The following is an 18,104-nucleotide window of genomic DNA, read 5'->3' on the forward strand; positions in this document are numbered from 1 at the left end:
CCAAAGGTAGACTCTTTTCTTTTCTTTCACTCTCCATCCACATCAGGACATTGAGAATCTCAAGTACGAAACCCACCACATCCCAATCTGTCATGCTAACCTGAACTGCCACCACAGCTGGTCTCCACAGCTCCGCAGGGTGCCGTGCCCTTCACTTGGATGCTGCCATTCCCTGATCCGCCCACCTTCTGCAAACTCCTTTGACCTCTCTCCATTGCAGAATTTCTTCCCTGCTCAGCACACTTGATCATGGCCACACACAGAACATCTGCAACAGTCCACAGTCCCAGGTACTAAAAACTTATTTAATTCAAAGAGAGAAGTCAAGCAAAATTACCCCTTTTATTGGCTAACTAAAAAGACTACAATATGCAAGCTTTCGAGGCAACTCAGGTGACTTCCTCAGGCAAGTTGTACATTATGATTACAGTACATCACACACAAAGAGGGGTCTCAGCTGCCTTGTAAGCTTGCATATTGTAATCTTTCAAGTTAGCCAATAAAAGGGGTCATTTTGCTTGACTTCTCATTACATCCATAATGGCTAATGCGCATGGCCGGATTAAGGTGGGTGCTATTGATGCTGCAGCATTATGCCCATTCCTGAAACAGGCCCAGATGAAAACAGACGAGAATTTTCTGGAAGCTGAACAGTTTTCCTTTGCTATATTAACCTCAAAATAATTCTTAGAATGAAATTTGGAGTCTGACTTTCGGACACCTAGACACAGCATTACTTATTATACAGTCACTATTGTTCTTTGCTCATTTATGTGCACTCAGAAACCGGTGACTGTGAACGAATCAGTGGAGATTACCATGTACAGGCTTTTGTCATCATTGAATCCTTCTCAGACATTTCCAAACATCGAGATTGGGTTGCGCATCTATCTGTGCATGATGGTGTCCAGTGCCCCCGGCGAGCGGAGCTTCTCAAAGTTGGGAATAGTCAAAGGAGAGCTGTGGTCCAAAATGGGGCAGGAAAGGCTAAGCATGCTGGCGCTTATGAGCATTAAGCATGAGCTGCTGTGCAGCCTTGACTTCACTGACACGATCAAAGAATTTGCGCTTGCTTAGGCTCGAAAAACAGCAAAATAAGTAAGCAGCACTAGCACAGTAGTTAGGGTCACAATATGCCTAGGTTAAGATGATCTGGTTCAGCCTTTTCTGCATTAAGTGCACTTTTCAGACAATTGCTGTTGAAAGTTGATGTTACATAGTTTGATGTTAATCTCGAGTTGTTACGATACTACGTCGTTATTATTATTCATGTTCAAAAAAGGCTGGCTGGTTGTGTCACAAGCAATTAAGGCTCCTTGGTCGGCCTGACTACACATGTACGGTGAGTGTTGAATGCACATGCACCAATGCCGAGAAAAAATAGGCATCTTTTGCGCTGCAGCATCAGGCCCAATTTCGTCTTAATCCGGCCCTGCTAATGCGGTACAACACCCTGGTACTACTTAATTCAAAGTGAAAATATAAAAGTCGTCCAAATTGGTTAACCTTAACACCTGCCTTAAAAATTGGCAGATATCAACCTTCATTGTTCACTTCCACCTTGAAATTAATTGATGACACTATTAACAGTTGCTCCCGACTCATTAAAAAGATTGCTATAGTTCCTTATTTGAAAAGCTGTCTGACATCATGCATTGAGTGGATGGTGATACTGTGTTCTCTGCATATATTGGCATCAACACAGTGAACAAGTAAAATAATTATTATATCTCAATTGCAATGAATTTTGCAATTATTTTGACCTGGCCAGTATTATTTCAGGGACATACAGTAAATTAAATTTGTATCTTTATGGTTTATGAGCTGCTATAGTAAGATTATGATTTTACTGTCACTGTCACGACAGGCTAAAAGTTAGGCTGCCAGGTCAAGTTCAGATTTGCAATTAGTATCCTACAGCCTAGCAACTCAGACTCACATACATCAGGTATGAGTTTTTGAACTCAATTTTATCAGTGCAATTCTTTCCTAATGTACTGAGATTAGGGTGCCATTGCACCTGCAATGACGGCTCCATATCCTGGCACCAATGTTAGTGCTTTGTTTTGTTAAAGGCCCTCCTTGAAAGATATTACATTATCCTTTTAATTACATTTATATTCATACTGGAGGCCATTTTAACATTTATGTATTGACGTGTTACCAAAGATGAAGAAGAAGGGCTGCATCCTCAAAACATCCAACATCTCCTCAGTATGTAACAATGCCACACAGTCCTTTCAACTGTGCAGCCAACAAAATTTAATCTTAACAATGCTACAATGCCCCATCTCTCATTAACGTTGAAAGTAAAGCAGAAATAAACAGTAAATGAAAGAAAATAACATTGCTAACTGTAATATTCAAATCAGTATGTGAATATCCTCACTACCTTAAAGCTGAACATGTTTCCTGCTGCTCTGATAACCACCACAGATTTGCCATACATGTAAATCAGCAAAGCTACAGTCTGGTCTCGATTTTCTCTGTGGAATGGTCACCTGTTTTACTCAGCTTTTGTCCATTTATGCTTAACGTGCACAATTGAAACAAATTACAACCATGCTGCACACGGTTAGTTGACTTGGTTGAGAAACAAATATGTCTAGCTGTCCGTAAGTGGAGACTAGTTTTCATTTAGAGTAAATATTAAATATTGTTCTTTCACAAACTGTCAGTGAATTAGCACATAAAACATGATACAATGCAAATCATATTTTACATAGAAGAAAAGGAATTTTAAGTGTACTACCCTAGTCCTTAGGATCATGCTAAGAGTATTACAATCAGCTCAGCAGTTAAAAATGTCCTTTATTGTCCTGTGAACATGCATGTCAATATGGACTCATTTGACTGCAGTGGAGATAAAGCTCCTTGTGTTTTCTAAATTTTGGATGGACATATCTCCTTCCAGGTGGCAGCACTCAAAAACAGCTCTTCAGAAAGTATGTATGTTCCTTTTTAGTCTGGGCTGCTTTCATTTTGTCTGAAGTTAAATAATCCTTGCAGGAAGTGAACAAAGACCAGATCTCAAGTGTATTATTGTTGTCAGCTTACCATCAATGACCAATGAGCATTCCACCTCCCCACCATATGAGCCAAAATATGAACGTAAGCACGATCTTCACTATGCACAATCTATTTTAATTCATTAAGCTCATTTGGTGAGCCAATAGCTGCCCTGATACCTTATCCAGATTATCGTTTGAGTGTCAAGTGTCACTTAAACCACAAGACTCAATAGTTTCAAAATATTGCTGTCAAGATGCCTGACTCGGACCAGACACAGCATATTTCCCCTACTCTGACCCAGCTACACCGCACATCTACTATATTAGACCAACTTCAAAACTCTTCATGTGACATAGGAAGCTGTTTTCAGTACTGGGGATTACCCATTATTGCCATCATACAAACGATCCATACAACTGAAATTTTCTAATAATGGCATTCTCATTATTCCAAAGAAACTTCCGCTTCTGCTCAGCAGCTCCTAATCTCTGAAACTCTATCCATAGGCCTGCTTGTGAAGCTCCAATAGTGGACTCATTCGGATCAAATTCGGCGATTTATCTCATTTAGCCTGCGTTTTAATGTACTTGACTGCAACCTTATTCTACGTTATGTAACATTTTTACTAATCATTGTAGAAGTGCTACCGGGGAGTAAAACCTTCATTTCCCAGAAGTCCCTACAGTGTCTCTGATTGGATGCCTGCCAAGGGTGCAGGGACTGTTGGGGACAAGAACACCAGAGCGAGTTTTAAAAGGAGGCTGGTGATACAGAGAGAGTGGAGGCTGTGTTGTGTCTGGAGTTACCCGTCTGTTCTGTCTTCCCATTTCTTGCCTTTGGATTATTGTTCTTGTCCTGGATTATCTCCTGTCTGGTGTTTGTTTTCTGCGTGAGGACTGAATTGGATTGTTCATCGACCTTCGGAGAAGGAGCACTCCTGATCCCATCACTCTTCATCATCAGGATATACCGGTAAGACTGTTCTTTACATTTACTTACAGCGAGCTGATCTCTGGATTATTCAATCACCATCATTTCACTACATTGGTTGCCGTTTCCTATGGAGTTTGTTACGGTCTTCATTGTTTATAATTTTTGTTAGTTGTTTGTTGTTTCTGAGTTCATGTTTTTTGTGTATTCGCCGGAAAGGGAACTGGGGTGGGATCGTTTTAGTTTGTGTTAGATTTAATTTATTGTTGTTTAATACATTTGTCGATTTCTGTTTTATTGCCGTTTGCTTTTTTGACTCTGTGAGGGTGCGTGCGTTCCTTTTTCAGACCGCTACATCTTTATTTTACCATTCTGTCAATTCTGATTCTACCACACCCTATGAACTATTGTAATGGTTTTTACTTATGCATACTTTAGCAAATACTTTTACATGTAATTGAAAGATTCTGGATTTTCTGCTTATTTTAAAATGTATACATATTTTCTAAGCTTACTGTCATGTTATGGTGTATTCTGTCAATGGTGTAATATACTGTAAAATAAAGATTTTATGAATGTTGGTTTGTTGCAAATCACTAAAACACTTTGTTAAAGAAGATTATCACTGCATCCTCCCTGAATACATGCCTTCTGAATTTTACACAGCAACATACAGTCTCTGTATAAGAAACAAGCCATGGCAGCAAAGTCTTAACAACTGTGAGGTACACGAGAAATGAACAAACACAAAAACAAAAATAAAGACTAGAGCCACATCTCTGGCCAATAACCGTGAAAATTTAGTGCAGCAATACAGATATGAACTTTACCTTGGCGGATATCAAAGCCCTGTGGCTGCGTCAAACCATCAATGATAATCTGTAGAGTAGGGGTAGGAGTGTTCAGCACCTGGGCAAACTGTTCTAGGCCTTGCTGTTGAATGGCACAGTCCACTTGGAACTTCATTTCTGGCTTCCCTATGTCTTCCAGCTTCCCTCCAATCTGCAGTAGGAACCTTAAAAGACATGAAACCATCACAGGAATGCTCAATATTGATTATTTCAGAAACATGCTTTAATTATGTACTGTACATTATTTCAAATTTTGTTATAATTACTATGTCAAAAGCACCTTGTCAGCATTACCTTTTATCACAGCTTAACCCCATAATCTATGCATAATAGGGAGATAAGCTAGAATAATACTGTGTAGAGACAGAAACACTCAAACTTGGTGTAAGAGACAATCTTAGAAAGTTAAAGTTTTGAGTTAAACTCATATTAGTGTTTGCTTAATTTGAATAGAAAATAATTTTTTTTCCACAGTCCTAGACAATTGTATAGCCTTTCACCCCTGGTAAGTTAATATGAGATAGAACGTCCTTGCCACAAGTAAGATACAGTGTGTTACTTGGGTCAGTTTGTCCCAGGGCTAGCAGCACAGTTTTCTGACTGTTTAGAAATGGTTCAACTGTAAGGAAACTTAAATTTATAAGCTTGAAACAGAACGTCTCTTAAACAAGAACTTTTCTTTTTGTTTCTATATCAATTTTCTCTTTTTTGTGTGAACTGTTTTATTTTGAATTTTTACTAAAGCTTTCAAAAGCGAAGATATTTTGTCTGTGGAATGATTTCAATGCATCAAGCTTTTGCTGAATCCCATTTGCAAACTAGAGCTGCTGAACGCTTGTAATTTTGGCTAAACGCAGCTACACTTGGTTTTGTACACAATATTAATGATCAAAAAGAAAAGTACAATGACAAATACTGATAAAACCACTTATATTTCAGAAGAAATAAATACTTTTAATATCCACAATTATATTAGAAAACTCAATTTCATGCAGGAAATTACACATTTATAGGACAATTTCCCTGGTAGTGTAGTTGAAGATGTTGAAGCCCTAACTTGATATTTTGTTTCGAGAACAGCCCTGTAGGTGAATAGGAATTAATTAAATATGCTTGGCAGGTAACAGAAGAAAACAAAAGACTTCTTTCTGCACCCAAAAACAATCAGAATTTAATGATTTTGCGCAAAATGTGGAAGATTCACACCGTCAAGATGACGGTGATTTATTTATTTTTTATAGAGGATCCCAGGGACGCTTCCAGCCTTGGCCCGCCTGCACACACTCAAAAACAGAGACAAAGCAAAGCACACTGGGAACTAATAAAAATTAAGAATATAATGAAATTAAATAATATAAATGAAACCAATAATATCACCCCTGTACCCCTATGGCGATATTGCATTAAACATATAAACACAAACAACTCCACACAGCAAAGTCCAAGGAAACAACACCGGATGAGATGAAAGATGATGATAGTGAGTCCGGAGATCTGCACGCTGAAAGGGAATGAAAAACAGTCCTATTGGTAGCCACTGTAAGGAGCGCTCCTTTTCTTGCGGGGTAGCCAATGAATCCACAATCAATCTTCAGGACACAGGTAGACAGAAGACAATCCAGACCCCAACAACGAATATAATCCAGGACACAAAACTAATTATGGCTTAATTAACAGAAGGCAGTCTGACAGGTTAACGGAACACAAAATACAGTAGAGTCTCGCTTATCCGACATAAACGGGCCGGCAGAACGTCGGATAAGGGAAAATGTCGGATAATAGGAGGTGTTAAGAAAAAGCCTATTAAACATCAAACTATGTTATAATTTTACACATTACAAACCTAATAATCGTGTTTTACAACAAAACAACAGAAAAAATTAACTGAAAAAATGAACTTAGTAACAAAAAATAGACTACGCTCACGCTCGCAACTTGCAGTTCTTGTTGCCGATTGATGCGTTTTTTCGTTTTTTTTTTTTTTTGCGGTGGGACGTCAGATAATATGGAATGTCGGATAAGCGAGACTCTACTGTACAACAACAAAACACACTTTTTTTTTTTTCCTTGGCCACCTGCCCTCCTTTTAAACTCTTCTGACCACCTTTGACCCCAACAGCCCCTGCAGGGGCTGCTGGGAGATGCAGTTCTAACTAATAGTAGCACTGCTACAAAGTAGTATGTGTGTACCAAATTTCAGGTCAATAGGTAAAACGGTTTGCAAGCTACAGGTGATTTAAAAACCTGGACAGACAAACAGACCGCTACGGTAGCGTATTATATACGAAGATTTATATTGATAAGCAATTTGAGAGACTCAAAAACTTAATAAAAAGTTACACGATTAGTTCAGAAAGCTCCTGATCCACAACAGAAATTGTGACGGGCTGAAATGGTGTGAGAGTTCTTTAAAAATAAGAGGATGTACTGGGAGTGTATATTTAGATTTACTCCTAGTGTAAATCCTACCTTAAATACCTTAGCATAACATCATCACATCCACTTAATCCAAATCAAGAGGGGCATATATAGGGCTGGGGCATAGAAAAGTCCACCTTTAAAACAACTTCCCACTGGTTAAGTCAGAGGAGACGTGTGGGGCAATCCAGAAGGTCAATTTAGCACTTTGGGTAAAGACTATAGTCAACTGAGTTGCTACTATTGCTTACATTTCCTAGTGTTCAGTATATGAATAAGTTGATTATCACATTAAATGAGTCCATGGTAAAGAAGTGAAACACACTGTAATGCTTCTGAATGATGACACTCTAATGATAGTTCACTATATATGGATAACATTTATGGGTGTATTATATCATCTGCCAGTCAAAACGCAAATAGAAACAATTGGCCAAACATTAATGATAGTCATCATTGGAAATATGCATAGCAATTAGAATATAGATAGGAGACCTCATGACAATTTGGTAGGTGCTTGATAAAGACTTTATAAATGAGTCATGTTGACATAAGCTTCAAGTCAAGTTCCAGCAGAAATACTACACACCCTTCACACCAAACTATTACAGTTTCACCATTAAAGCTCTCTCACTTAAAATATAATATTCTGAATCTGAAACAATCAAGTACTTATACCAGTATTATTTTAAAAAGAATTGCTAAACCACACCATGGCAGGACTGCTTTGGTTAAAAAAACCTCCACTGATTATTTCTATGTATGAATATAGCCATGCAAGAACACAGACAAAGATGAAAAAGGCTGAGGCCATCACACTGATATTAGATGGTGGATCATGTAGAAGATGACTTAACAGCAGCTGTTTTACAAGCAGAAGTTCAACAATGTTGAGCTGAAACCGAGGAGTGCTAATTTAGTTCTCATTCTGCAGCAGGCAACTGCAAACTGACAGTTTGCCTGCATGATGCTGAGGTTTGATCCTCCTGCCAGCTCCTCCAAGTGTGGCCGATCAAAACAGAAGGAAAATGACAAGAGGCAAACAGTACAACCTGAAACATGTCTGCAGTACTAGGGTGTTGTACTGTGTGAGATAAGTCAAGCAAAATGACACCTTTTATTGGCTAAATAAAAATATTACAATATGTAAGCTTTCGAGGCAACTCAGGTCCCTTCTTTAGATTACATCTCGCCTGAATGACGGGCCTGAGTTGCCTCGAAAGCTTGCATATTGTAATCTTTTTAATTAGCCAATAAAAGGGGTTATTTTGCTTGACTTCTCAGTACAATCTGACACATGCAATGACAGCCTTATTGCAACTGGGGATCATGCTAACAACACTTTTGCACTGCTAATTGTTTTTTTTTTTTTGCAGCCAATGAAGATTGCTACCCAGAACGTAGTAGGCATGATCAGCTCTTGAGGGCAAGCTGAAAATGGGTAATCAAGAAACACAAATAATTTAAAACTGTTTTGAGCATAAATAAATACAAAATATACAACTACTAGCCATGTGCGCCCAACTACGTTGCGCGTGTTAAAAGTTGACTGTGAAGGGCTCCCTGTTTAAACGCGGCTGCCAGTCGTGAACTGGGCCCTTTGTCGCACAGCATTATGATTTTTTATAAGGGAAACCAAATTACAAAACAAAACCCTTGGACATTGATTCGATAGGAATGGCCTACTCGGAATCACTGTCCGAATAGTAATTATGTGATGGTGGAGCAGCATTTCTGCTTCTCTCCGTTCATAGTCCATCTCGTTTTCACGACGCTGTCGTTTCCTCTCACAATCTCTTCTCAACCTTTCTCCAATCTCGCAGGTTGCTTTGAGGCAATCCAAAGAGTAAGGAAGAACCAATGCTTCTTTCTTGAACTCCAAACGCCGACTGATGGAAAATCATAGAAGTGTGTCCGACTTATATACTCTGACTGCTGACTCCAAGAAGCGGGTGAACATTTGATTTGGACGAAGTGCTGCCAATGACGGTCGATAGAAACACAAAAAACCACAGTCTCGACAACGAAGCAGGTGTCGACCCCAGATCTAAACACAAAGAGTGGTGTCGACGCCAGATCTAAACACAAAGAGTGGTATCGACAGTGTTTGTAAACAAAAGTAACAACCAAGGTGTTGTGTATTCAACCAGTACAAACAGCACATAGTCTCCTTTAGTTCAATCCTCTTTAATCACCACACTCCAACCTCATCCAACGATCCTCCCCCTCACTTCCTCTCCTCCTCCATTACTACTGCCCTCTACTGAACACAGCAGGAACACCACACAAGGCAGTGAATTCGCGGACAAACAAAGATCAAGATCCAAATGAAGATTATATATAAAGATATTTGAATTATAAATATACAAATCCATCTAAACAAAAAATGGTTTTGTTTAAGCATTTGAGTAAATACTGTGAATATCAGAAATAAATGTCCTCACCCTGTTCACAACAAAGATGGACACATGAACAATGCAAGGTCTTAAAAAAAACATTTTTTTATCAGCAATATTGATAAGGTAGTGGAAAATAGAGAAGCCGATTTCAGAGGACATAATGCTCAGCAAGGTACAGATAATAGTAAGTGTGATATGATACAGATCTGGTTTTAAAATATAAAATGAACAACTTATGTGACCTTGTAAGAAAAATAATATATGAACCACAGCCCAGTCAATACTCCTGACCACTGGAGTCAGAAAGGCCTAATGCTTGCTTCATTCTTATCTGCATGATGTTTTTCCAGTGAAGAGTTCTGTTCGGTGCAACATCTGCAGTAATGTGGGCTCTGCAACGGTCCGTCGTGGTGAAGACAGCTGAACCAAAAAGTGAGGTTGTCGATTTACCAGTCGGTCTACGTTCCCACGAGCTTTGGGTAGTGACCGAAAGAGCAAGATGGTGGATACAAGCGGCCGAAATGAGTTTTCTCCACAGGGTGGCTGGACTTTCCCTTACAGATAGGGTGAGGAGTTCAGTTATCCAGGAGAGACTCGGAGTAGAATCGCTGCTCCTCCGCATTGAGAGGAATCAGTTGAGGTGGTTTGGGCATCTGGTCAGGATGCCCCCTGGATGCCTCCCTAGGGGGGTGTTCCGGGCATGTCCCACTGGGAGAAGGCCACGGGGCAGACCCAGGACACGCTGGAGGGATTATATCTCCCGGCTGGCATGGGAATGCCTCGGGGTCCCCCCAGAGGAGCTGGAGGAGGTGGCCGGGGAGAGGGAGGTCTGGGCTTCTCTGCTTAGGCTGCTGCCTCCACGACCCGACTTCAGATAAGCGGTGGACAATGGATGGATGGAATTCTGTTCTTTACCACATACAGTATATTCTTAATTCATGTAAGCTACAAATACAAATATTTAAAGAAGCACTTAAACTTGGAACCTACCATTATTAAATATCATCAACTAGGGCTTATAATGGAATGCAGAATCTTCAACATAATTATGATAACATAGTCTGTGTTAGAGTATGACAACATTGTTACAATGAAAATAAAACTGTACCAAGTAACAGGAGCTTTTACTTCTTGATTCTTGGCCAAAAGAGAATTTGTTAAATGGATGGGAGGAATATAAAGAATATAAAGTTATTTTGCATAAGGTAACCCAGAAAGAATGAAAGGCTGGAATTATAAAAAATGTCTCATTCTGTGGTTTTGTAACCTTTTCTAGTACAGGAGAGAAAGAAAGGTAGTGTGAGGAGACAACTTGATGTAATGCAATAGGAGATTGTGCTGGGTAATGACAAATATTCCACAAATTAAATGAAACTGTTAAAGTGGTAGAACAGCAAATACTCTGCTATAGGTGCAGCACATATATAGTACTGTGCAAAAGTTTTAGGCAGGTGTGAAAAAAATGCTGTAAACAAAGTGCTTTCAGAAATATAAATAATGATTGTTTATTGTTATCAATTTACAAAATGCAAAGTGAGCGAACAAAAGAAAAATCTAAATCAAATCAATATTTGGTGTCACTACCTTTTGCCTTCAAACCAGCATCAATTCTTATAAGTCCACTTGCACAAAGTCAGGGATTTTGTAGGATTCTAGTCAGGTGTCTGATCAACCAATTCTACCAAACAGGTGCTAATGATCATCAATGTCACACGTAGGTTGAAACACAGTCATTAACTGAAACAGAAACAGCTGTGTAGGAGGCTTAAAACTGGGTGAGGAACAGCCAAACTCTGCTACCAAGGTGAGGTTGTGGAAGACAGTTTCATTTCATGGCAAGATTGAGCACAGCAACAAGACACAAGGTAGTTCTACTGCATCAGCAAGGTCTCTCCCAGACAAAGATTTCAAAGCAGACTGGGGTTTCAAGATGTGCTGTTCAAGCTCTTTTGAAGAAGCACAAAGAAACGTGCAACGTTGAGGATCGTAGACGCAGTGGTCGGCCAAGGAAACTTAGTGCAGCAGATGAAAGACACATCAAGCTTATTACCCTTCGAAATCGGAAGATGTCCAGCAGTGCCATCAGCTCAGAACTGGCAGAAACCAGTGGGACCTAGGTACACCCATCTACTGTCTAGAGAAGTCTGGACAGATGTGGTCTTCAGGGAAGAGTTGCAGCCAAAAAGCCATACCGCCGACGTGGAAACATGGCCAAGCGACTTAAGTATGCACGAAAACATAGGAACTGGGGTGCTGTAAACAAAGAATGCTTTCAAAAATGGAAGTGTTAATCATTTATTTTCATCAATCAACAAAATGCAGTGAATGAACAAAAGAGAAATCTAAATCAAATCAATATTTGGTGTGACCACCCTTTGCCTTCAAAACAGCATCAATTCTTCTAGGTACACTTGCACACAGTTTTTGAAGGAACTTGGCTGGTAGTTTGGTGTTCCAAACATCTTGGAGAACTAACCACAGATCTTCTGTGGATGTAGGCTTCCTCACATCCTTCTGTCTCTTCATGTAATCCTAGACACACTCGATGATGTTGAGATCAGGGCTCTGTGGGGGCCATACCATCACTTCCAGGACTTCTTGTTCTTCTTTACGCTGAAGATAGTTCTTAATGACTTTGGCTGTATGTTTGGTGTCGTTGTCCTGCTGCAGAATAAATTTGGGGCCAATCATATACCTCCCTGATGGTATTGCATGATGGATAAGTATCTGCCTGTATTTCTCAGCACTGAGAACACCATTAATCCTGACCAAATCTCCAACTCCATTTGCAGAAATGCAGCCCCAAACGTTCAAGGAACCTCCACCATGCTTCACTGTTGCCTGCAGACACTCATTATTGTACCGCTCTCCAGCCCTTCGACAAACAAACTGCCTTCTACTACAGCCAAATATTTCAAATTTTGACTCATCAGTCCAGAGCAACCGGCTGCCATTTTTCTGCACCCCAGTTCCTATGTTTTCGTGCATACTTGAGTCGCTTGGCCTTGTTTCCAAGTCGGAGGTATGGCTCTTTTTCGCTGCAACTCTTCCATGAAGACCACTTCTGGCCAGACTTCTCCGGACAGTAGATGGGTGTACCTGGGTCCCACTGGTTTCTGCCAGTTCTGAGCTGATGGCACTGCTGGACATCTTCCGATTTCGAAGGGTAATAAGCTTGATGTGTCTTTCATCTGCTGCACTAAGTTTCCTTGGCCGACCACTGCATCTACGATCCTCAACGTTGCCCGTTTCTTTGTGCTTCTTCAAAAGAGCTTGAACAGCACATCTTGAAACCCCAGTCTGCTTTGAAATCTTTGTCTGGGAGAGACCTTGCTGATGCAGTATAACCACCTTGTGTCTTGTTGCTGTGCTCAATCTTGCCATGACATGAAACTGTCTTCCACAACCTCACCTTGGTAGCAGAGTTTGGCTGTTCCTCACTCAGTTTTAAGCCTCCTACACAGCTGTTTCTGTTTCAGTTAATGACTGTGTTTCAACCTACGTGTGACATTGATGATCATTAGCACCTGTTTGGTAGAATTGGTTGATCAGACACCTGACTAGAATCCTACAAAATCCCTGACTTTGTGCAAGTGTACCTATAAGAATTGATGCTGGTTTGAAGGCAAAAGGTAGGAACACCAAATATTGATTTGATTTAGATATTTCTTTTGTTCGCTCACTTTGCATTTTGTAAATTGATAACAATAAACAATCATTATTTATATTTCTGAAAGCATTCTTTGTTTACAGCATTTTTTCACACCTGCCTAAAACTTTTGCACAGTACTGTACACTATTAGATCCTTTGATGAAGGTTAAAAAGATTGCACAATCAAGGTATTTCAAACCTTTTTATTGTTATTCAAATGAAAATCTGTCATAAATATTTGCTAAGAAGACATTTATGTTACTGCGCCCATCCTTTGTAGAAACAGAGAAAAGGCTTTATGGGGTTTTCGGTACGGTTTCAGTGTGTGCTAGAATACCTTTCATTAGAAACTTCATCTATGGTTCTGTACGCAGATTTTTCTTACTTTCGATTCAATTTATGTCGCTTCTCCCTTAATACTTTTTGAGTTGGACCTAGTGCATGGATACATATCCACAGGTGTGTATGTCACCATTCTGCATACATGTAGAGCAGTCAGACAGTTATGTCATTCCAGATTGTGTTATTGCTAATGTAGGCTACCTGGTGTGTCCTGAAGAGCAATGGGCTGACAGGTTTGGGTACTATTTGGGACCCCCTCGATCTTTAGAGAACAGGCATGTGATGACTGTGAGTCAGCAAACACCCTGCATGGAAAAGCTAAACAGAGTCACATATAGCATGCTTTCTATTTCATGGGTATGAAGTCCACATATGTTTACTTTATTGGCCTCTCTGTAGACGTAAATATTATGTCCCTGGATTTGTATTTCAGTTTGTGGTGTCAGTTTACAAGTTCTTGATTGGGAAAGCAAAGACTAAATCTGACCGAGATGTGTCAGCTGCTTCAGACTACATGCATCAATGACGCCAGATATTAAAATACCCAAGTAGCCCTTACAAGAGCACAAAGCAGGTGCCAGGGATCAGTTCACCACTTGGGACAGTCGCTGTAGGAAAGCTAAACCCTCACATTGTCATAGTTAGAGCACAAACAGCAGAGTTGCACTGAGTTACTACAGAAAAGACAGGCAGATCCAAAAGAACCAAGAGAGAAGAGAAATAACTTATACGTACAGTAAATGTTATAGGAAAGACAAACCTAGGCAGACATTACGTGACAGACTGGCATGAAATGACTGGTGGATAAAAGGGACAGAAATTTAACAACTCAGATTTTAGGAGACACACCAATATGCTGTGACTGGGCTACATGGTCTGTTGATTCAGTTGAGATGTTTTATTTCTAATTTTGCTGAATAATTTACACTGATATTATGAGTAATGACAAATACGGCATAAGAGTGGTGTAATTTTCACCTGCCCTGTGCCTCTTCATGTTCTACAGTAGGAGGAAATCCTCATAAAAAAATAATCATTTTATTAGATCATTTGTCAAATTTGTAACAATACTTTGTTTACATTAAACTAAAATATAAATTATTCTCTCTGGCAGAAGATTACCTAACCTTACTGAACAGCTAAGCAAAAAGGATTTACATAAGGAACAGGAGATGTGTGGTTTATCTGATGGATGGGAAATAGGATAATTTTGTGTCAAAGCTTTCCTTACTGATTACAATTTGAAGGATGGACCTCCTACATACCTCACAGTAGTATCGTACGACTCAGGATGGATGCAAGTCTGGTCTAGTGGGTTGAACTGTGGAGCAGAGCTTGACGCGGCAGCCTTACTCTTCTTGGAGGATGCTTTGCTAGTTGACTCTTCAGTGCTTGTTGCTTCTCCGTATGGTTGACTGCCACTGTTGAACAACAGAACACAACAGATCAAGAGGAAATGTAATTTAAGACGGAGCTTGGAATGATCCAGAATTCAGTTGTATGAGACCAAACAGAATGCATTTCCCAAATGATCTTAAAGATGTCAAATTATTTTTCTAAAATTGTCTCCTGCTTAAAAAAATAGATAGAGATAGATAGATAGATAGATAGATAGATAGATAGATAGATAGATAGATAGATAGATAGATAGATAGATACTTTAAGGCAAAGATGGGCTAATCATGAAGGGGGGTGCAGTGGTGAGCCAATCCTGTAAGTGTCTTTCACCCAATGAATTTGAGGAAATTGTCAAGCTAGCTATTACAGAAATTCACTCACTCACAATTATTAGGGAAGTCTGTTCATTTCTTGCTGTTGTCAACATATAATAAGTAAGTAGAAAGGGATCCCAAAATGTGCCATGAGGTCCATGTTGAGCAACATCAGGTTACTGGACACATTTGCTCTAGTATTAATTTTTTTTATCAGTCAGTCATTTTCTAACCCGCCATATCCTAACACAGGGTCACGGGGGTCTGCTGGAGCCAAACCCAGCCAACATAGGGCGCAAGGCAGGAAGAAATCCCGGGCAGGGTACCAGTCCACCGGAGGGCACACACACACTAGGGAGAATTTAGGATCGCCAATGCACCTAACCTGCATGTCTTTGGACTGTGGGAGTAAACTCACGCAGACACGGGGAGAACATGCAAACTCCATGCAGGGAGGACCCTAATTTTTTATTTATTACTTCATTTATTCAAAACACAAAGGAGCACTCTAGATCAGAATTTCCCAACCTCTGGGCTGCAGTCAAACGCTGGACAAAACTTTTAATGTCAACTAGCCAACATTTTTCCCTGAATGGTACACATTAACAAGTAACTGGTAAATAAATATTCTACTTTTAAATACTGTATGCATAATAGATAAAGATCCATAAAGAACTCAAAACACGGATGATTATTACCGAATCAAATGCAATGTCTATTTGTCTTTATAATGGGTAACCCCGGCTTATCTGATTTTCACATGTTTGTAGAAATTTGGGGTAAGTGAAGAGAGTGCAGAGAAGAATAGGCTTTAGATAGATAAGATAGATAGATAGATAGATAGATAGATAGATAGATAGATAGATAGATAGATAGATAGATAGATAGATAGATAGATAGATAGATAGATAGATAGATAGATAGATAGATAGATAGATAGATAGATAGATACTTTATTAATCCCGATGGGAAATTCACAAGTCTGCTGGTGACTGATTCGACTTGAATTTCTGTGCATTCTGTGCACACGTCTATTGCACAAGGTAAAATGTGAGCTTTTCTGCAATAGTGTGCACTTTCATAAATGTGATGTGTAACGAGATGATGTCCTGAGGTAAGGGCCTGCTAGTTTGTGGTTCAAACAAACTTTAATGTTGCTGGTGAAGCCTTTCATTTTTTCATTTAAGAACAAGTTGAACAATTTACTACTGCATGTAGCATGCTTTGTTTCCAAATACCTTTATAGTTTGAAAGGCTTCATGCTTTTGTTAGTAACACATAACGGCTGTTGCTTGCCACATTTCACAGTAAAAGTAAATCTAAACCTCAGAAAATCTGGGTTGTATATTCTTTTAACAGTCCAGTTTGGTACAATTTTTTGGGAGGCTGACATGGAATTGGAAGAGTTTGGAGTATGTGATGCTATTTCAGGAACTTGGCCATATTTGTTGGCTATCTTAATGAGACAGGTTGTCATCTGCTCATAACTGGACTCCACGTCAGTCGTTTCATTTCCCCAGTATCCAAATGTGCCTTTGACTGTGTGCAGAACTGATATCAGCAATCAGTAGCCCCCCTAAAACATTAAACATTTTTAACTTAAGCTGATGATCTAAGGTGTCCAGTGACCAACTGTTGTAGATAAAAGAATGGTATGGATGAAAAACTGTAAAACAAAGAAACAAATTCCAAAAAATAATCAAGGAAGATATTTCATCTACTGAGTCTCATCCAAATCAGTGTCTGGATATTTTGAATAAATGTCTTATGATTATTTTCTATGTTTAAACTGACATGTGTATGTATTAAATTTTGTACATAAATAAGCAAACCTTCTAAAATATTGGGGATTATACCAGGCCCCTCAACCAGAAGAATTATCAAGCTGGGTTTCACTGGAATACTTGGGTTCCAGTTTTGTTCTGTTACCCTGCAATTTACCCCAAAATGCCTGGGTTAGATTATATGAGTGTAAGAGGCTTTCGATTCCCCTTTTTCCTCCATTAACTGATCTTAAGCACTTTCTAGCAGAAATCACCTCATGGAGATGCACTTTAGTTCAGATGCCTGTTTGCCTCTGTGGTGTTAAATGGACTAATACATTTATAGGCACCCTCCAAAGGAATCCATGGACAAGGAACTGTAAAATATTACAATAAACAAAAAGGTGCAGTTAACTCTTATCGCTGAAGATTTATCTTGTAATTGACTCTACTGATATGCATTTTATTGTGGCATGATTTGTGAAGCAACCAGTGATGGCGAGTTCAGTGAAGAGATCCATATTAAAAAAAAAATGTGAATGACGCAGCATAGTGTAAGGAGATAAGCTATCCATCCATCCATCCATCCATTTTCCAACCCGCTGAATCCGAACACAGGGTCACGGGGGTCTGCTGGAGCCAATCACTGCCAACACAGGGCACAAGGCAGGGAACCAATCCTGGGCAGGGTTCCAACCCACCGCAGGACACACACAAACACACCCACACACCAAGCACACACTAGGGCCAATTTAGAATCGCCAATCCACCTAACCTGCATGTCTTTGGACTGTGGGAGGAAACCGGAGCGCCCGGAGGAAACCCACGCAGACACGGGGAGAACATGCAAACTCCACGCAGGGAGGACCCGGGAAGCGAACCCGGGTCCCCAGGTCTCCCAACTGCGAGGCAGCAGCGCTACCCACTGCGCCACTGTGCCGCCCGAGATAAGCTAGAACAAGCAATTTATATTTATGTTAGCAATACAGAAGCTAACAATGTGTTACTTTTAAAACTGAATGGTG

The 18,104-nt window shown here is 39.8% G+C and overlaps 1 protein-coding gene across 2 annotated transcripts in view; it reads right to left on the bottom strand.

Moving 5' to 3' along the window:
* srbd1 (S1 RNA binding domain 1) overlaps positions 1 to 18,104 on the bottom strand; it is a 427,205-nt gene that overhangs the window by 13,861 nt on the left and 395,240 nt on the right. For both annotated transcript variants that reach the window (XM_051919628.1, XM_028820290.2), the window contains exons 19-20: positions 14,870 to 15,025; positions 4,773 to 4,957 (exon numbers count right to left, since the gene is read on the bottom strand). In XM_051919628.1, the coding sequence (XP_051775588.1) occupies positions 4,773 to 4,957; positions 14,870 to 15,025 (341 nt within the window). The remainder of the gene's footprint in view (positions 1 to 4,772; positions 4,958 to 14,869; positions 15,026 to 18,104) is intronic.

The sequence above is a fragment of the Erpetoichthys calabaricus genome, chromosome 15 (genome assembly GCF_900747795.2).
Source record: "Erpetoichthys calabaricus chromosome 15, fErpCal1.3, whole genome shotgun sequence".
In the NCBI taxonomy this organism is placed as follows: domain Eukaryota; kingdom Metazoa; phylum Chordata; class Cladistia; order Polypteriformes; family Polypteridae; genus Erpetoichthys; species Erpetoichthys calabaricus.